Source organism: Apiospora marii, assembly GCF_038362585.1.
Source record: "Apiospora marii strain CBS 49790 chromosome Unknown utg000005l_segment0_segment0, whole genome shotgun sequence".
Taxonomy (NCBI): domain Eukaryota; kingdom Fungi; phylum Ascomycota; class Sordariomycetes; order Amphisphaeriales; family Apiosporaceae; genus Apiospora; species Apiospora marii.
Genome location: NW_027117377.1, coordinates 4,880,014 through 4,900,299, shown reverse-complemented (window position 1 = coordinate 4,900,299; position 20,286 = coordinate 4,880,014). Strand labels below are relative to the sequence as shown.

General features: G+C 52.6%; 7 protein-coding genes across 7 annotated transcripts; 3 read left to right on the top strand and 4 right to left on the bottom strand.

The window, feature by feature from the left end:
• Window positions 1–1,210: 1,210 nt before the first annotated feature.
• Window positions 1,211–6,104, bottom strand: PG985_009394 (uncharacterized protein; the record flags this gene model as incomplete). Its single annotated transcript, XM_066829162.1, has 4 exons — window positions 1,211–5,046; window positions 5,111–5,567; window positions 5,623–5,673; window positions 5,730–6,104. Coding segments are annotated over 4 exons (4,719 nt in total), but the record flags the coding sequence as incomplete, so codon positions are not given.
• Window positions 6,105–7,071: 967 nt separating this feature from the next.
• On the top strand, window positions 7,072–8,271 carry PG985_009393 (uncharacterized protein; the record flags this gene model as incomplete). The annotated part of the gene is made up of 3 exons (XM_066829161.1): window positions 7,072–7,915; window positions 8,003–8,174; window positions 8,226–8,271. 3 exons carry the CDS (start codon window positions 7,072–7,074, stop codon window positions 8,269–8,271), a joined length of 1,062 nt encoding a protein of 353 aa, XP_066684073.1.
• A 414-nt stretch (window positions 8,272–8,685) lies between these two features.
• Window positions 8,686–10,545, bottom strand: PG985_009392 (uncharacterized protein; the record flags this gene model as incomplete). The annotated part of the gene is made up of 1 exon (XM_066829160.1): window positions 8,686–10,545. One exon carries the CDS (start codon window positions 10,543–10,545, stop codon window positions 8,686–8,688), a length of 1,860 nt encoding a protein of 619 aa, XP_066684072.1.
• A 1,315-nt stretch (window positions 10,546–11,860) lies between these two features.
• PG985_009391 (uncharacterized protein) lies at window positions 11,861–13,015 on the top strand (the record flags this gene model as incomplete). Its single annotated transcript, XM_066829159.1, has 3 exons — window positions 11,861–12,005; window positions 12,134–12,464; window positions 12,559–13,015. The coding sequence occupies 3 exons, from the start codon at window positions 11,861–11,863 to the stop codon at window positions 13,013–13,015; spliced, it is 933 nt and encodes a 310-aa protein (XP_066684071.1).
• A 473-nt stretch (window positions 13,016–13,488) lies between these two features.
• PG985_009390 (uncharacterized protein) lies at window positions 13,489–16,052 on the bottom strand (the record flags this gene model as incomplete). The annotated part of the gene is made up of 2 exons (XM_066829158.1): window positions 13,489–15,665; window positions 15,860–16,052. The coding sequence occupies 2 exons, from the start codon at window positions 16,050–16,052 to the stop codon at window positions 13,489–13,491; spliced, it is 2,370 nt and encodes a 789-aa protein (XP_066684070.1).
• Window positions 16,053–17,516: 1,464 nt separating this feature from the next.
• On the bottom strand, window positions 17,517–17,956 carry PG985_009389 (uncharacterized protein; the record flags this gene model as incomplete). The annotated part of the gene is made up of 2 exons (XM_066829157.1): window positions 17,517–17,879; window positions 17,954–17,956. The coding sequence occupies 2 exons, from the start codon at window positions 17,954–17,956 to the stop codon at window positions 17,517–17,519; spliced, it is 366 nt and encodes a 121-aa protein (XP_066684069.1).
• A 1,048-nt stretch (window positions 17,957–19,004) lies between these two features.
• On the top strand, window positions 19,005–19,862 carry PG985_009388 (Alpha/Beta hydrolase protein; the record flags this gene model as incomplete). The annotated part of the gene is made up of 1 exon (XM_066829156.1): window positions 19,005–19,862. The coding sequence occupies one exon, from the start codon at window positions 19,005–19,007 to the stop codon at window positions 19,860–19,862; it is 858 nt and encodes a 285-aa protein (XP_066684068.1).
• Between the last annotated feature and the right edge of the window lie 424 nt (window positions 19,863–20,286).

Here is a 20,286-nt window from a genome sequence, read left to right as displayed (position 1 = left end):
CACCTCTCCGCACTCTTGCGGCCACTAAAACGATAGTCAGCCCCCAGACGAGACAGCCAAAGCAAGGAATCGTCGATACCCCGATGGCACCGCAATTGCCCCGAAAAGGGCCGTCTGTGTGATACTAAGTACACTGGGGACGCTGGACAACGCGCGCTGCCCAGCACTCTGGCACTGTCGCGCGAGTCAGATGGCCATGAACCGCTGATCCCGACTCGCTGAGAAAGGCTAGGGATCTGCATGTCTTACTGGCCGGCCTGTACGAATTACACCACCCACTTCCCGCCGCGGAATAGCTTTCTTGTCACGTTGCCTTGCTGAAAGGGAGAGAAGTGGGATGCGGGTCTCGTAAGAATGCTACACCGAGGGCCGGACTTGGCCGGTCCTGACCCCAACTGCCCATTCTAGATAGTCTGGTCAAGGTACTTACTTACCTTGGTACAGTATTTGAGAACAAGTAGTGGGTAAAAGAACAAGCTAGGCGTCTTGATTCTCGACAGACCCGTCTCTTGGTTCGCTTGGCCATGAGTTTTCGACGGCGCTATGGCAATTGGCCCGGCAGATGGGCATGGAGTTGCTTGGCATCCACGATTCGCGAAACTCAGATCCTGATCGCAAGGCGGTCCTAATTCGATACGATATAGAACGGGACTCGGCCTGATATTCAACTCAAGTTGCTGCTGGGTGCCAAAAGTGCGTGGGGATAAGTAGCCGCGCGCACACGCACAATCACAGTACGCTGTCGCTTCAAGTTGATAGGATATGCCCGAAACATAAGTACTGTACAGGAAGGTGGTACACACTTCCTCCCTCAAAGCAATCAATCACGAAGAGGAATTTTCCCCTTGACGTTCACCTCGGGACACCGCATTCGTTACACATGAATAGTGTATGCGAGGTTCCGAACATTGTGTCAAACTCCAACGCGATCCCAGACCTTGAATTCCTGGTCGTTGGACGTCTTCTGGTGGAAAACAATATCGCCGCCACCATGAACGCTAACTCCTTAGTTTATCAAATTATATTCACGGGGCTCATCGGCCACGCTTCCATTACGGTTGCTGTAGGTGGATCATGAGGGCAATGCAGCCTTCAACAACCGACAATCGATGCCTAACAAGTGTCTTCCGGGCTACTCGAAAGAACGCGAGACGTACATACTTCATCAAACACAGGAGCTTCGAATCCATTTAGACTACAAATCATCGTACTAATCTACCCATGATTCGCGCAGCCCCCCAGTCACGACAGCGACGTCGCCGTTTCGAGGACAGAAGAAAGTTCCACCCGTGGTGATGGTGGAGAGTTCCAAGCTTTCCATGTTGATCCAATCACGCGGCAAGAAGAAATGCTTCCTAATCCGACTACCATTGACATCGCCAAGCGACCATGAGCAAACCCAAAAGTCTTGGTCAAGGAACGCCAGACTGTGTTGATCATGATGTACTCTCCGCGTACCCATCACCTCGCCTTCAGTGACCCAGCCCAGAGGGATTTCGATACGGTGCAGAACAGTGATTGGTAGAGGTACCGTATCGATGTCGGTTACTCCCGTGTCCTTTGCCAGCTTGCTGATGTTAACCATGAAGAACCCAATCTGCCTGCCACTTGGCTCAGATATATGCGATGTTTGTACTAGAAACATGGCCATATTCGGGCATTTGAACACACTGTCAACAACCAGGCTCACGCCTTGGGGGCTGATGACATGGCTCTCCGAAGGGCGTCTTGAGAAGGCGGGAGCAACTCCTTGGACCTCCGCGGTATATGGTTTTAAGTGCCACGAGTTGATTGGGCTTAGATCTGAAAGGCGAAGGGCAACAATCTTTGACTCATAAACTGCCAAGAGAGTATTCTCTTCGTCGTCCTGCAGAACAAGGTGACATGGCCCGTCTCGTAATGAGCGGACCGCCTCAACTTGCGTGGACGCGATGGAAAATACAGTAACCCATTCGGTGCATCGGATGATAACCTTGCTATCTGTGTGGTCGAAAAGGATTTGTTGAACCGGGTTCTGGGATTTATATTGAGTGAGTTTGGAGAGTTGTGGGCCATTGTGGGCAACCATTTGCCAGACACTGACAGTCCCTTCGATCTCGGCACATGCTATTCGAGCTTCCCCATGATCGAAAGCAAGGCGAGTAGCCCCGATGTAACCGCAATCAACTGTTATTGGCTCTGTGTCGGGACTCAATCTGAGGCATAAGGTTCCGTCGTCCGAAGAGTAGCAATAAGCCGAGGTCTTCGATGCAGCTTCCAATGCCGTAATGGGTTCCAGAATTGCAGCAACAAATTCAGAATTGGTCGAGTAACTAAGAGATGCTGCCCTTGAACTTGAAGTTTCGCTGGCCCTATCGTCAGCTAAAGCTAAGCGAATGAGTGAGCTTGGCTCCCACACATTGCAGAATGAGTCACGCAAGTCATAAATGCGTCGCCCATCAGAGCTTATAGCGATATCGGTCACTGGAGAACTGCAAGAGAGATGGTACATGAGACCCAAAGTATCATATTGCCAAACTCTCAGGGAGCCATCAGGACTTGCTGTGACAATGAACCGACCGTCGGGACTGCACGCAACTTCAAGGGCTTTGACAGAAGATTCCAGTTCCTCGCTGTGAGAGTCCACTGGATTCCACTTGAAGAGCTTGCTATCATTGTACAGGCCAATGATATGCTCATGAACGGGGTTCCAAGTGAGTCTTTGGGGATAGGGCCGAAACCCTCCGGCACCGAGAGTGCTCTCGCCTTGGCGATGACACCTGCCTATCAGTTTCCCGGTTTCAGCATTCCAGAGACCCAGCGCGCGGCCCCGATATGCAATGGCAACTTTGATCCCATCTGGACTAAAGGATACCACGCATGGTGTTCCTTCACCGCTGCCTAAGGACCCGTCAACTGGAATCTCTTTTGTGATGGGCTTCCAATCTTCCTCTACACCCACGGATCTTGAACGTAGCTGGCCGCTGGCGGTAACCGTAGTAATCTGTGTAGAGTCCCTCGAGAGTGCTACCGCCACGGCGCGGCCTTCTAATGGGTTTGAGCAAACCTGTATCAAGCTTCCGGTCCCTATATCCCAAAGCTTAACGGTCCGAGATCCGCAGGTAACCATCGTATTATAATCTTGGTCGAAGTTCGAGGCAACTATGACCTCTTCGTGGCGATAGGTTCTGAAGACCTGAAAGGTCGAGGAAAAAAGCAAACTGATAGTATCGTCTTGCGTGTGGATAGCAAAGTAACTTTCCGCGCAACATATCATGGTTGGCTGACATTCATGCCCGACGGAGAAGCTAGCCAAACAATCATCCCAAGAAGTATTCCTCAAGCCGGTGACTGATAGGTTTGCTTTGCTGTTACTACCGAATTGCTGGCCCATGACGGACTCTTGGGGGCAAAACGACGGCACGAGCGTATAAATCGCTGATGGGTGCTGTAGAAGATGATGTCCAAATTTGCCAACGACTCTTATCAGTTCATTGGCCCAGGCTGAGACTATCTCCATCTCTTCAGCACCTTGAGCAGTCGGTGCTTTGTCTGCATCTGCTTTACGCTTCGTGTCTCTGAACGAATTCAGATTCTTAGTCGTAGTTGTCAGTACTCTAAGTTGTCCCATTTGACAGACAGCATCAATCCAACTTAGAATGTTTGTGCTGGTAAGGAAGGCTGTTATACTCGATAGATGCAAGCCAAAGCGCTCATCCGATGCTGCCAAATGATGCGACCAGTATGTGCAGCAGTACTGAATAAAGCCCGCACATCCTTCCGTCTTTACTCGAAGTCTGAATTTGGCATCAGTAAGCACGTTAAGACACCGCATCAGTAGCAATGTGTGGGCTTCTGAAGTGTCTATGTGAAGTGCGATATCCTTATTACGAACAAGGAACTCTTTGGCGCTATGATGCACCATCGATACAACTCCCAGCTTGTCGACAGTGACCAAGTCTCCACACAACCTGATAAGGCTCTGTTCAAGGTGTAACATCGGTTGCGATTGTCCGGATGTTTGGAGGGCTTCTGATATTTCCTCGAGAGTAAGCTGGCGCTCAGAAGACGTGATCCATGAAAGCATTCGTAGGGCAAGTTGGCGATTTTCCGGACTCATATCAGCCGAAAGATTATTCTGAATGCGTCGATATACGTCGGCCAGTTCGTCAGGTGTCTCATCGAGTGCGTGTGTAGCCTCATGCTGGTAGTCGCATTTCGCAAGGCTCTGTAGGACTAGACGAAGCCATAGGAAGTTCCCGCGACACTTCTCCAGTAACGATCTCGTGATATAGCCGACGAAATCAGGATCGCCAGGCCACTTAGTAAAGTTCAGCTCGTCTTGAATGAATAAGCTCAGGCAAGCCTTGGGTGTTGCCATTGACGCCGAGATGAACCTGTCGCTCAGGTTGACCCGCAGCCTTTCAAAATGTCTCGCAGCAGTGTGAGGCCTTGTTAGAAGGATTACTCTCAATGGCACTTGGTGCTCGTTTAGCGAGGGTAACAGATTCAGAAACAGCTGTGCCGAGTCTGATTCGTCCACTGCATCAATCACCCAGTAAATGGGATCGGCGCCAAAAGACTTTCCCAGTAACCCAATAAATGCCTTTTGCCAGAGTCGGCGAACATCTGCTTTGGCCACTGAATGACGGTCATGAAGTAAGGATCTTAATCGCTGACCATAGCTGGTATTTTGGGTTGCCATTTGGTAAGCCAGTGACAACAAACATTGTCGAATAGACTTGTTGATAGGATCGGCATCGAAGCGAAAAAAGAAGTACTGAACCGAGCTTTCAGACTGTTGAAGATGATGAATCAGGAACGAGGCCAGGACCGATTTTCCGGATCCAGCATGGCCAGTGATTTGTAGGACTACAGGGCCGCGATGATCGCTGGTCTTCCATTGCTGATAGCCAGGCTCATTCAGGATCCAGTCACATGATCCATCAATGTATTGATCAAGCAATACTGAGAGCTCAGCATTTGGGTCATGGACTCCCAAGCTAGATTCCAATGCGCTTCGCATAGACGAATGGCTGAGACTTGACATGCTGAGCTTATGGGGTACTGCGTAAACGTCAAAAACTGCATGTGGAATCTGGTCAGATGATGGTGTATATGGGAAGCTAACCTCTTGGCCTGTTGACTTGAAACTTCTGCACCATTGACCTGATCACGTTTCTGACTGTGATATAATTGGGGTCTTGAGGCGATGCGAACTTGCAAACGGTGTGATGGTCCGCATCCAATGGCGCTGATATCTCCTCAGAATACCCAAGGACGGCAGAATCTTTCTCAACAACGATAGTCTTGGTTAAGCCTAAACTTGAAGGCATGGTCTCGAAGAATGACACAATCTGCAATCGGGATGCATGGTGGCGAAATTGCTCATTGATATCTTCAATTCCTGGTGAGTTTCTTTGCAGGTCGCCCACGTACTTCTTGGGTGCATGGAAAGAAACCTGCAGAAACCGGTTGAGGATCTCAGCCAGGCCGCTGCCCCGGTGTGGTGTGGCAAGGAACACCACACTGCGTACAGCGTCAAGTATCTCTTTGAACTGAGAGTCATTATATCCTAATATGAGGGCCTATCCAACTTTAGTAACCAGTATCAATACACAAAAAAGAATACGCCTATCTTACCTTTTTGACGACCAAACCACCCATGGAGTGGACAACAAAGATTATTGGTACCTGTGATGTATTCGCACTTCAATGCCTCGCGTGAATGAGAACTATGAGTATCATACCTTGCCTAGACCAGGGGTTTCGCTTGCCCCTCCACCAAATTTCAATTGCAACAGAAGCTCCTTTGCGAAAGCAGAGATATTGAAAAGATCGCTGGTCGGGGACATGAACGAAGCATTGTACCCGAAAGTCAGGATCCTGGCCTTTTGTAGATCAGGCTCCTGGGATAGCCACTCCTTGGGCCAAAAGTAGGAGAGATCTCTCTTCCATGACCATGAAAGTTGACTAGAGCCGCCTAGACCATGGACGAATATTACATCAACGGTCTGTTCTTCTGCGGGAGCGTGTAGAACATGCAACCCCAAAGGCTCATTCTTTCGGGCCGGAGAGCGCGAGCGTGTTATATCAAGTGTGGCCGCGTATGGTGGAGGAAGTGGTCTGGTTCATCTGATTATTATTGCACTCTCTCAGATGAGTAACGAAGATTCGCATACCCGCCGGATGACTCCAAAGACGGAGCATGTTGTATACTGTGTGGTGATAAAGACGATCGATCGGTATTGCTATCGAATCTACTGCTAACTGGTCGCTCATTTTCTTGGGATGTCGGAATGTTTGTCTCGCGACGTTTAGTCCTGGTCTTCAATGACCGAAATAGAGACTACATAAGAGTCAAAAGAGTATTAGCGATAAGTCACCGTTTTCAAGTTGCGCACTGAAGCTTAAGAACATACCGCCATAGCTTCCGCTGCGCTGCGGGGTGATTGCTCTCCCGCTGCCCGCTGAATCGGATTGGATTTAGGACTCTCCACCAAAAATATAAGGAGAACAGTATTCAACCACGCAGAGTCGGAATAGTTCAACAGACATTTGCTGGATCTCTCGCAGACGCACAGTTATCAATGACTGTTTGTAGAATCTCAATTGATTGTCAAGATGATAACATTGGTAAGCCGGAGTACTCACGCTCGGCGTTTTGCAGAGCCTTGCCAATTCAGCTAGGATTCTGTCTGCATGTAACACAGCGTCGCATCACCTACCTGATACGCCAATGAGCTCATGCACATGAATCCCAGTGACCCAACATACTGAACGTGTAACATTCATACGCCCGTGATTCGCAGCCTCCAGCCTCTCAATGAATGCAAATAACCGCCCATAAAGCGTTCACGAGCGGGGTAACACATGCTGGTTCTAGTAACATCTCAGTGGTTCATTAACGCTCAACTCCCCATCTCCAGCCTTACTCGCATGGGGTTTCTACTCATCAAGATATCTGTATTCGTTGTAGCCTGCCTTCATTCAACTCAGTGGACCACCAGACGACCTTCTGAAAAGGCCGTATGAGCTATCAGCCCCACGGTAATACACACGTACTATCTGCAGAGATCATTATTCTTGACAATGGTCGCAACGACAACCTTTGACCAGCGTCATACACTCCTGGGAACTGGTAGCTTTCAGAATGACGAGGCAGTTGAGAAATGTGGGAAGGGCCTTGTCTGTAACGCCGATTTCACTTCACAGAGTCAACTAACAAGTCATTTGGCAGGTCTGCCTCCCGGTACCAAGATCGTAGAAGGACTGCCATGGGGTGCATCAGCTTGGACAGCAACCTACAAGGTGACAACCGAACAAGGAGATGGATCGCAGAAGTTCTACTTCGTCAAGACTGCTAAGGATAGAGGTGCCATCATGATGGAAGGAGAATACAAGTCGCTGCAAAGCCTCGGTAGTGCCAGTCCTGGATTCGTTCCCCGGGTGTATGGCTGGGGCAAGATGGAAAAGTCTGACACCTACTTCTTGGTCATGGACTTTATTGACCTTACGATGTCACTGCCCAATCCGGCCAAGTTCAGCCAAGTTCTTGCAGACATGCACAAGAGTAGTGTGTCACCTACCGGCAAGTTCGGGTTCCCAACTCCTACGTGCCATGGAAGACACATCCAGCCCAACGACTGGGATGAATCATGGAACACCTACTTCACGCGACTCATAACAATATTCTTTCAGATTGACCTTGATGTCAACGGGCCATGGCTACAATACGAGGAGGCCTTCAAGACCCTGAGCACCAGCGTCATCCCTCAGCTGCTGAACCCACTTCAAGCTGAAGGCAGAGTTCTGAAACCGTGTCTTGTTCATGGCGACCTTTGGGAAGATAACACGGGAACCGACGTCAATACGGGACGGTTTATCGTCTACGATCCGTCCGCTATGTACGCCCACAACGAGTACGAGCTCGGCAGTAAGTACTCCTGACATGCCGCCTTTGGACGTGGTCAACGTTTTTAGGTACCCTGGACACAAGTTGTGCTAAGCGGCTGTGGTGCAGTGTGGCGACGAGATGAAATACGTATTGGCAGCGCACATATCAAGCAGTACCTGCGGCGCTATCCGCCCAGTGAGCCTGTAGAGCAGTGGGACGATCGTAACAGGCTTTACTCTATCAAGTTCAAGCTCGCTCATTCCAGTGGATGGCCGGGCCTAACTGAGACTCGAGAGCAGTAAGCCCCCATCTCATGAGGCCCGATTATACACGTGCTAACCAAGTTCAGAATATTGGAGGACATGTTGTTCTTGATCAAGAAATATTCGGATTAGGATCGAGCAGCCCGTATCCGGAAACTGTCGGTGGGGTTGCTTGTCATGCTAATGATCCTAATACCATGCTCCGAGAACCATCGTACTCGAAGTAAAAGGTTAAGGGAAGGCGAATGTGCTGGAGGCTGGAGATACTGAAATAGAAGATAGGGTGGTAACAGGAAGATAACGCCGGTGGCATATGTGACTTAAGTCACACGAATGTTATCCGAATGTCAATCGGTTATGCATGACTTCTAGCAAAAATGATTTGAATCGATGGTAGAACATATCTCGCATGAGTATGCTTCGGTAAAATCTCGTTACAAACGTTTACAAGCATTTGTCCTGAGTTGGACTTTCTTTCCCAGCTTCTGAAGTACATAGGCAGAACAGCTGGTACGAAATCCTCCTCATCTCGTAACCAAATCGACATCATATATGAAGCTTGTTCACTGATACCGGTACTTGTTTCGATTTCTCCTCGAGTTCGGCGAGCGAGGGTGTACCCGTCCCGTTACCACCGAGCGGCCCGCCTCCCTGACCGAAGCTTTGGTGTATCCAGACTAGCGGAGACGACTTCCATACCGGCTTGTCCTGGACGTGCGACATCCGAATGACGGATGCAAGCAAGACCACAGTCAACACTGCGAGAGCCGACGGGAACGTGATCCAAAGCCACCGAACTTCGATGCAAGTACTGTAGTAGTAGGCTTCACCGACGGCCGGCGCTGAGTAGTTCTCGCTCCCGTGAGTCCGCAAGAGCCTGGTCATCGAATTGGCCAGGTCGGCGAAGGTAGTCTCGACATGCTCCATGTCAATGTTTCCAGAATCGTAGAGACGCCTGGGCATCAGCTCGCCCATGAAGTGGTCAGTTAAAGGGACATCGCGTTCAGGGACACCATCTGTAAATGTGACGGATCCGAGCCCTCTCACGGTCCCCCACACATAAGTTAGCATATCGAATTCTGCGATTGCCTTCGTGAACTCGCTAGATATGGAGTACAAACATTTGCGCTCCGAAAGGGCTTTGGTCGCTAGTTTGCCGTTGCTTGCGGCATCGCCGTAGCTGGTATTCAAACCTAGCCAACGTTGTTTAGGATCAATGTTGTATCCTAAGTCGCTCAATCGATGTTTCTCGTCCTGTGTGATACAATACGTATCCAGCATTCTACTGATGTTTTGGCCGTATAGCTCCTCTCTTCCCACTCCCCATTGCAGAGTGCCCGAATCAGATACCACATTTTCGGTCAGACGCCCGTTGACCACGGTCGCATTGTACATCCGGACACATGGTGTGATGGTACATGTGGCTGCCCCATAGCCCCTGCACCGCCAGTTGTTTCCTGAGTTGGGGGCATCGCAGCCTGGTATTGGGAGCCCTGTCATGATATCCAGATGGACGTCTGAGAAGGGTGACTTCCCGGCGATGAGCCGCACTGTTGCCATATCTGGCCTTGGAGACTCGAAAGAGACATCAGTTTGGTTATATATGATGTCCATTTTGAACATCTCGGCACCAAACTGGGGATCAGAGGGATAAAGGAAAGAGCCTTCGGAATCCAGACGGTACGAAACGTTCAACTTTGTGAATGTGCCGTAATCGCTAATGTAGAAGCCTTTCGGCAGACTAGTCTGCACAATATAGGTGGAATTAACTGGACAATCCTGCGGTTTGGTAATGAGTTTGCCAGGAGCGTCGGGGGAACATCTCGTCTCCACCGTAAGTTCTGCCGAAGAATCCTCGCAGCGACTGCAGTAGGCCACAGTACCGTACTCCTCAGGGAAGGTACAATTCCCTGTCAAGCAGTGGGCTTCGACGCCAGTGTCTGGAGCCATAATAGCTTTTTCCATTGCCATGTCAAGGTCCTTACCGAACTCAACACTCTTGGCTGGATCGGGAAAATAGTTGGTTCTAGGCAGCGTAGGCACATCCGCAGAGGCTTTTGCGCAAGCGACTGGTTTGATCAGCTGCTGGACGAAAGGATCGAGGGCAACGGCCAGAACAAGTATCACGGCCCCAAGTGCAGTGAGTGGCTGACGAAAGTGGTGCGTGTAGAGCCAGCGAATGGAACCCCATGCTCCCTGGCTGGCCTCTGTGTAGCGGACGACATCGTACAGAGGCCTCTCGGAATGGAACCAGGTCCACTGCAACTGTCCTATGCAACTGGCAGTCACAAATCCCAACGCAGCTCTGAACATGACGCTGTAGATGGAGAGCAGGGCGTTGAGAGTTATCTTCAATGGCCATTGCGGAGCAACTTGGCCATTGTAGGAATACAAGGTACCCGTCATTGTTAGGGGGGCACCAAGTATCAGCGTACATGCCAATATCTCTTGAGTCCAAGGACCAAAGACACGATGATAGCCGGGATTGTGTTGCTCAGTAGACTGCTGTGTGCCATCAGCAAAGGGAGAAGCAGTTTGATCAAACTCTGAGACGGCCTTATAGTGGACATCTTGAGGGTGTTTTGAGGGATTCACTTCGGAGTTTGACTCCTCAGGGCTGACTGGTTCATATAAATCGACAGTCATGATCAGGGCGCTATGATGATCTTGGAAATCACGGGGTATAAACGAATGGACTGCAGAACTATGTGAAGCAGAAAAAGTTATGACACTCTCATGGGCTCGCCATTGCCTTCGTTGGTGAAATACGCAAGCTCAGCAAGCGGCAGGAGGCAAACGCACCTGATAGCCAGGGCTAGGGCTAGACGTCGGGGACATGGCATACATCTGACTGAACGGTGGCAGCCACCAAGCTAAACGGGCAAAATCAACGGTTTGGAAGTCGACAGTTGCCCGTCACTCGTAACGCACACATAAGACCGAAGACGTTGGGCCTAGCCAACAGACAACTCAAACGACCATCTGCAAGGCAGGTGGTCCCGCGCGCGATTGGCCTTCGCAAGGGCTGCTAGATGGTGACTCGTTGGCCAGCTGCAAAGATACATGCTGAAGACAGGGCGAAGTCTTAGGTAAGGGAGGAAACATGTTTACCTGTGACAGGAAGTCGAACAACTGAAGCGGATAGTTGCAGCTCTGTCACTTTCCGACAACTGTCAGGGGGCAGGTGGCGATCGTATCTGGCCCCAGCTTGTCTGAGGCCTCTGATGAGTAATCACCGACATTAAATTAACGTGCCCGTATCTTGGCCATACAAGTTGTTCGACAAGTTGACGAGAAGGTCGTGTCATGATACAATGTGCCCTCCCTCTCGTAATATATCAGGACGGATCTAGAAATGATATCGCACTTATCGCTTAAGACCGGGTCGACCTTATTACTAGGTATCAACCTCCATAGTCCAGCCACTAACCCAACTAAGCCCCAGTGGAGAGCGGCCACTAAATGACGGATATGGGGTAATTAGAGCACCCGTAGCACCTCGGCTCAGCGCAGTTGGTCAAACTTCCCCACCTCCAATCAACCCAGCTGGCAGCTCCGAGACACACGGCTCAACCAACATCCAGCGCCAGCCCCCCGCGAACGACGCATCACAAGCCGAGGAAGCTGTGAGCTTCTCCAACAAGGGTCTTTGACGATGTGATCCAATATACAGCGATTGGATTCTTCCTCTAGCCAACAACTGTCCGAACCCACCGCCACCATGTCCAACACCGCCAAAGACCGAATCGAAGCTCTGGGCAAGCAGCTGTCTCCTGCAACAAACAGCAATGGCGCCTCTGCCCCGAAGCGTATAGCCGGTCCCTCAAACGGCCCCCGACTCGCCGGGAAGGTGGCCATCATCACCGGTATGCTAGCAGTCCAGATTCTCCATCGGTCTCGGGCCTAATTGATGTCTTCCCGTCCTGTCCCCGTCTGGAACTTCTCGATTATACCCTGTCTAGATCTTATACTGACTTCTTCCCCCAACCTGTAGGTACCAACTCCATCCTCGGCATCGGCCGCGCCGCCGCGCACCAGTTCGCCGAGAGCGGCGCCCGCGCCCTCTACCTCTGCGACTTCGACGACAGCAACCTGGCCTCGCACCAGCGCGACCTGCGCCAGCTCTACCCCGACGTCGACGTGCACGTGCGGCGGTTCGACGCCGCCGACGAGGCGGCCGTCAAGGCGGTGGTCGACGAGGCCATGAAAAAGTACGGGCGGCTCGACGTCTTCTTCGCCAACGCGGGCATCGTCGGCACGCCCGCCCACTTCAAGGACGTGGACAAGAGCGAGTTCATGAAGGTCATGGAGACCAATGCTGCGAGGTTCGTTTCCGCTGGCATACACAAATACATATCTATATATCCCGAGAGCACCGCCCATTCGCTCCCCTTTTACTGACAAAACATGCGCACACAGCGTCTTCCTCGCCGCCAAACACGCCGCCCCCGCCATGACCCAAACCTCATCCACGAAACCCGCCTCGGGCGGCAGCATCATCGGCACCGCCTCCGTGGCCGGCCTACGCTCCAACGCGGGTCCCACCGCCTACTCCGCCGCGAAAGCCGCCGTCGTCTCCATGGCGCAGACGTGCGCCTACCAGCTGGCGGGCACGGGCGTGCGCGTCAACGCCGTGTGCCCGGGCATCATCGAGACGGGCATGACGGCGCCCACGTTCGAGGCCGCGCGCGCCCGCGGCACCGAGCGCAAGATCGGCCAGCTCAACCCGCTCAAGCGCGGCGGCCAGGCGGACGAGATCGCCCGCGTCGCCCTCTTCCTCGCCAGCGACGAGGCCAGCTACGTCAACGGCCAGGCCTGGGCCGTCGACGGCGGGCTCAGCGCCGGGCACCCCTTCGTTCCCGGGAAGATTGCGTAGGACTAGCAAGGCCAGAACCACCGTACTTAAAAATGGGCCAAAACGCATAAGAATGCAGGTGACATCGGGAGGTACGATCACGATGCGATAAACGGCTGGACTGTGAGACAGACAGCTTAGCAGAAGACTAGAACAAATGAAATTTCATAATCAAATGCGAGGCAGGCTGGGGGATCAACTCCAAACAGGCCGTGAAAAATGTGTACAACATATTGTTATGTACATTGATCAAGATTGCCCTGTGACATATATGTAGTATATATACCACTTTCGCGGTCGCCAGAAACAAATACCAACTTCTATAAAAAATAAAAATAAAAAATCCCTGCACTCCAATCTTTCATCCCGTTATCATCTCCGAAAAAAAGTTCCTTCCAACGAAACCAAGTCTATATGTCTAATGTCCGATCTATCTCAGTAATGCATGTTCCCTTCGTCCCCGCCAGAGTAAGTGTTTTGGTTTGCTCTTGTCGTCATCGCCAATACTCCGACGAGTGATAGCGCGCCGCGCGGTCCATGTGCACGAGTTCGAGATGGCCGTCCCAATGATCGGGCGTCCCGCGGGTGCGGGCGCGGTAGGCTTTCACGGCCCCCGCGACGTCGCGCATCTGGGCCAGGAACGCGCTCTTCTTGTGATTGAAGGGGATCAGCGGCGTTTTGGGCAGCACGATACGGTCCCACGCGGCATGGAAGATGTAGGCCTTGCTCGAGGGCACGCCCGCAGCGACGTGGCTGGGGCTCGCGGGCCCGGGCAGGGCGTGCAGCCTCCGGTCGCGTAGGTTGGACATGTACTCTTTGACGGCGGTCGGGTACTGGTGGGCGCGGGACGTGGCAGGGCCGGGGCCGATCCAGACGGGGACCGTGAAGGCGTTGCCGTCCCACGAGTCTTCCGCCTCGACGCGGTGCTGGATGTACTCGCCCTCGACCTCGTTGTGGGAGAAGGGCGACGGGATGCCGTCCGTGGGCGTCAGATCGAAGCTTTTCCTGTCTTGGACAGGACTCCGCGCCGTTATGTCCCAGGAATCGTCGCCGAGAAGACCGGGGAGATCTCCCGACACAAAAATCTCGTGGGTTGGGTCCAGCAACTCTTCAAAGTCGGTAGTGTTCCCCCCTGGCAGACTAGGCTCGTCAAGGGAAGGGTCGGGATCCAGCTCGAGACGGATGTGCCGCAGTCCACGCAATAGGGATGGCCCGCGCCTCGAAAAATACCTTTTTGAATCCTCAATATTTCGCTGTTGGATCCTCGCCATGTTCAGGAATTTCGTAATTTCGAGGACCAAGGGGCCGATAGATCGAGTGGGGATTCCGGTAAGGGTCAGGGAGTGGAGGCGCGGATTGGTGTCCGGCAACAACGACCGGGGGTAACCCATCCTGACTCGCTCATGGAAGGTCGTCTCAGCAAGGGCATAAGCAGCCCGAGCCGTCAACCCATTTGCGCCCACTGTGGGGATATTTGTGACTACTGAGTGGTGGACGCGAAGAGAACGCAAATTCGACGAATAGACCGGTCGACATAAGTACTCGAGCCCAAAGAGCCCGTGGATTTCCAGTGTGTTGGGAAGACTAGCAGGAATAGGGCAGTCCTGCGGCAAGAAGCGACAAGACTCGCACTCGAGATGCTGCAGGCGACCAGACGATGCTCTCATCACCTTGCTGATGCCCCAGTTCGTGAACTTGTTTCCGCTCAAGTACAAATGCGTTAAGCCCCCCTGGGTTGATCGGATGTTGTGGTTGATGATGCCAGCCGTCGTCGCCGTATCTTCAATCGCATCTCTGAGAATGATATTCTTCAACCCATCCGCACCGTCGTTTTTCAGTTCGTCAAGGCCATTAGATCTCTGGACTTGCCATTCCTGCAAGCCCACCTGGTCGGCACGCTTGCTGTATAAGGGGGTATCCGCGAAGTAGCGCTCAGGGTGGTGGTATCCGAAGCTGTAATCGGACTCCTGGATGAAATCAAAGGTGCCAAAGGCCCGGCTGCCAACGTCCTGGGGTCTCACGAGTTTGCCTTCGGTGCGGTAATGGGAATCAGAGCGGAACGATATTGAAGAAAAGCAATGGAAGAGTAAGTTGTCGAGAGAATCGTCTGTGAGATGGTTATGGGATATATCTAGGCTCCATAGGCGAAGTCCAAAAGCTTGGAAGAGGGCGTTGGCTGTGCTGTCGTCCATCTCCCGGCCTTGAACCTTGAGGACTCGAAGTTCAGGGAGGAATTCGGGGTTAAGAGAGTGCTGAACGGCGGTCTTGATCGAGCCAGGGATCCATGATATGTCCAGATAGACCAGATCGCGGAAGTAGTCCGATCGGAAAATCTTGGACGACAACTCATGACGGCAGCGGTTCAGATCCAAGAGCTGCAGAGGGTTCTGAGACTGGTTCGTGGTGGTTTGGTCGTTGGTGTGTGATGGAGGCACCAGGCTGCCAGGGTCCAGCTCGGGGTGGCCATCGAGCAGGAGGCAGACCAGGCGAGGAAACAGTTGCGGGAGTTGCTTAAAGCTTTCCGATATGGCACGTTCGCTCGCTTCCGTTGAGTACAGCCCCGATGCTACGACGGCGAAGTTGCGGAAGTCCAGCGAACGGACCAAAGCCCGAGTGCTTGGTCTGACGGAATGAACATGGCTGCCCACAAACCGTCGGTACCATGCCAAGTCTGGGTATCCAATGTTAGTAAGCCATTCCTGGGTGTTTTGGTGAGTTCATGAATTGACGTGATGCCCATGCCTGCACGTCCTTCTTCGGCGCCTCGAGCGCCACCGCCACTCTTGGATTGAGACCCCGACGCGCAACATCCCACCGGCAGGCAGCAATGGCGGGAATGGAAGTAGATAAACCTCGCTCGCTTACCATCATTAGGGTGTAAGCCGAGATCGCGGACCGTAATCAGCGGATCCAGCCAGAGTCGCGGCGCGAACTGCTGGTAGAACTGGGAGTTGACCAGACAGCAGCGGCGCCAGTCTGCAGCCGTCAGGTACGGGGCCGCCAGCTGCAGCCAATCGGCCGCCACAGTAGCCTCTTGGTAAGAGGGGAGGACATCCATGCTCGTGCCTTTTCTTCTTTCTTCTCGCCCCTTTTCTCGTGGGCTTTGCTCTTAGCCCGGTCGGAATAGTTCAATCGTGAAGGACTTCAGCAGTGCGGTTCTCATCGTATTCGGCACGTGACTTTTCATTTACCAGATGCGCATTCTTGGATGGTTTCGCCTTCAGAAGCCTTGGATGACGTCTTGTTGCTGTTCTTGTGGCCTGCACAGCCGACCCTCTTGTGTGTCTAGTTTGAGTAGACACTGGAGCAAGGCGGGGAATCAACAAACAGCCCGACATGCAGCTGCACAACAGCTGGCAGCTTTCGCGCGCGCGCTCTTTCCCCCCCTTTTGGGAGCGACTGTCCAAATTGCTGAAAGTTGGTCAGAAGGAGGTTTTTCCTGCTACACACGGGCGGTGCAGAAGTGTGACGGCGGACGGCAGGAGGGAGTAGGGGTTGCAAGTCCACGCCTCCTGGGTCCCAAAGGTTAGTTTCCACCGCGTGCTGTACGCGCGCTTTGTCAGGAGATCGGGGCGTGTTCGGCTTTCTGCCTACCGTATCCTCATCTGCAGGCTGGATGAAATCCCTTCTAGACGCAGGTGCACGGTAATGAGCAAGTTAGGTTGGATGGACTTTGTTTGGCGGCGACATGAATTCTGGGGCAACAACACCAAATCAATCCGGAGCCACAGTTTTCAACGAGTGAGATTGTGTCCTCTGTGCGTGCTTGGGCGCCGTTCACCGTGCCGTAAGCCGCCTACCTAGGCCTCATATATTTTTGTACTCGTCCGTAACGTATCAATTGCTTTCTCTGAGACTAAGAAAGATACATAAAACATTTGCTGAGATTTTTCTCTCAATGATACCAACTAACCCCAATTTCGAATACAGCAGAGAAGAAGTTATTAGGTGAGATGTTCTGACATCGCAACTGTTCAGCACCACCTTTAGCCGGTACCCAGCGTGGCTCCGTGGGCTCGCCAGCTGAGGTGGGGGTTGTGGCAGGTCGGGCATGTGTGCCTCAGGGCAAAAACGACCACTGCGCCCTGCACAAGCTTTTGGGGTAAGCAAGTACGACAACATTTGACACTTTCCCCTTAAAGAACAGCTTCTTTCGCACTTGCCCAACCGAAAAGTTTCCAAACACCTCCTTCGTGGGCTATGCTGCACGTCCCATATACTGTGGACCTGGATAGTCCCCGCTGCCTGCCTCTTGTTCTCGATCATTGGGCTGCGACATGACCGTAGCTGGCCTGGCGCCCTGCAGCTCTTGCGTGTCACTGCTACTTTGACCTGCCCAGGCACTGGCGTCCCGGACAGCGCTTAGAAGGGCTTGGTGTCTTCTCTCCTCCATCGTCGGGTTTGATGTTGGGAGCGCCCCGAGTGCGCGATTTCCCCTCCACGATCGCAACCTCTCGTCGAGGTGGAACGATGGCGGCTTCGACAGCACATCAGTGATTGCCTTGGACGAGGGGCCGACCAGTCATGTCCTAGTTCGAGAGATATGCTGCAGCGCTCGTCGCTCAGCTTTCTCGGATCCGGGAATTTCCCTCCGGATAAGGCGCGACTCGTTGGAACAGGTGCCATACCTACTTGATGTGATGGCGAGATTGTCCGTCTCCACCACGACCCATATTCCATGGTTGATGAGATCCCAAGAGACGTATTCGTCCGCCCCTTCAGTAGCGACAGCCACGAGTCGCACGGGTGAAGCAATACAAATATCGGAAACGATAGGTGATGGTGAGCGGTTGTGGGCGCTAACATGTCTGACCTGCCAAGGACGATTGTGGACAGCACCATCAGCCTTGACCCGGTGACAGAATGAGCTTCCTTGTGTAAGGAACTGGAAAGGCTAGCAGTCCCAAAATCTGAATCTCCAGCGTTCCTGATGGCTCGATGGTTTTGACCCAAACGTACCATGATGGTTCCCCACACCACGGCAGCCGTGTCCAAGACGGCAAAAGAGGCTTCACAATCCTGCTGTTGCTAAAGATGCGCCTTTATAAGGCGAGGATGGAGAACTTGACAAAGGCCATGATGTCCGTGTAGGTCAATTCGGCAGTGGAAAGGTCGGATGTTTGGACGTGTCTTCCTAAGCCACCGGGTGTCCCTTGCGTATCCGAGTCGCCCGTATTACACGCTTGCTGCACAACGTGGATCTGGGGCTAGCGTTGGAGCAGATCTATACCATATCGTGTTGGCTCCGAATCCAAAAGCGAATCGCTGACTTTGGTTCATTGCCGCGGTTTGCACGTTTCAACGTCGAGGGAGATGACTCACAGCTGGACAGAGCACCAACCAATCGTCTAGCTGCAGTCTACCCTTCCCTGGACGAGCGGCACGAGTATCGAAGAACAGCATATGCCAGGTTCAAGAGGATTGGCAGAAACAAACGAGGATATTATTTTGCCTCCCATCTCTTGGAGGAATCCACGTCAGCCATCCTGTGGGGCACCGTCCTCATGAGGCATATGATATACATCAAGACATTCAAAATCAAGAAGAGTGTATTTCTGAACCTAACAGTCGAGTTGTTTGAAGTACTCCTCATCTGGCAGACCATTTGACATTGAGGGAGAAATTAGATCGCAGTGAGCAAGCTGACATTGGATCACAGGACCCTGCATACTGCATGATCGTTCAACGTCTGGAGATCTCAGGACCCTAGATCATGTAAGCACCGAGATTGGAAAAGGTACCTGGCCTTGTCCTTAGGAATCATCAAGGCCGTAACGTGAGGTGGCGTGGACGGCTGAGGGACCGTCTCCATCGACGTGCATCGGATCCGCAGACAACTGCTGCGCCGCGCGGCAAAACATCAAAGCCAACACACAGCAATGAGATCCTCCGCTGGACTATTTCGACGATTTAATGGCTCTCCCCCACCCCATCTCTCACACTCCCTTGAGATCATCTCAACCAAAGTGAACATTCATACTCCTCACTCACACTATATCACATCGCAATCATGGCATCTCCGATCCTTGTCCTCTGCCCGGGAGCCTTCGGCACACCGGACTGCTTCAGCAAGATGCTGCCGTACCTGGCAGAGTCGGGCATCGAAGCCAAGCTCAGCAGCGGCTATCCCAGTTCCAATCCCCAGAACCCGACGCAGGCGACCTGTGCGGCAGACATTGCGCATCTCCGTGACAATGTGCTGCTGCCCATCTTGGATAGGCAGCAGAGGGATATCGTCCTTCTCGCCCACTCCTACGGTGGTGTCGTCGGCGGCGCCGCGTGCAAGGGCCTGGACAAGCAGACCCGCGCCAAGCAAGGGCACAAGACCAGCATCGTCGGACTTGTCTGGGTGGCCGCCATGATCAACCTAGAAGGCGAATCTCTTCTCGAGTCCGTAGGAGGTTCCTACCCTCCCTTCATCAAACTGAACACTGTATGTTTCAACTCTCCCCGCTCATCCAAAGAGCCCTCATCACGTGCAGTACTGATAGTCCTATCTCCAAAGCCGTCCGCCAATGTCTGCGTCATTGAGCCTCACATGGACATCCTCTACAACGACTGCGACCGCTCGCAGGCCGAGGCCCTGGGCAGGGCCATGACGCCCCACGCTAACCTGGCCTTCGAGACGAAGCCGTCGGCGCCGGGCTGGGCCGATCCCGGCTACGACGAGCGCCGTGTGTATGTGCAGACCATGGAGGACTGCTGCAACCCAGCGTCGCTGCAGGACAAGTGGGTGGCCAAGTCCAGGGTCGAGTGGGAGGTGATCGACTTCAAGTCGGGCCACATGCCGTTCGTGAGCAAGCCCGGGACCCTGGCGGAGCAGATTGCCCGGTCCTTCCGGGGCTTCCTTGGGCTTCGGGGGATCTGAGGAGGGAATGGGATAGGGTTTCGGTGTATTGTAACTCGGGTACTAAAAGTAAAATGACTATTTGAATTTACAAGGTTTGCCTTCCATTTGATTTCACAATCCACTTCTGCCTTTCAAGATTACTCCACGAGATAACTGCGTTAAAAATTGAACGGTACTTCTTGTGAAGATCGTGACATGGCTACGTCCGGGTTTACGAGCCTTGGCCCCTCTTGATCCGGGGTCATCAGTGCCAAATTCTATTGCCGTTCAACTACTTAACAGTGTCAAGGCAATGTTTCTAGATACTTTCGGTTCCTTGATGTTATTATAGCTACATACCCTCACACAAGTCCATACGAACATCAATACCGGGGCGGAATGCTAGGGATGAGATACGAGAGACATTCGTCATGGTCAAGAAACCTTACCAACGGTTAGGGGA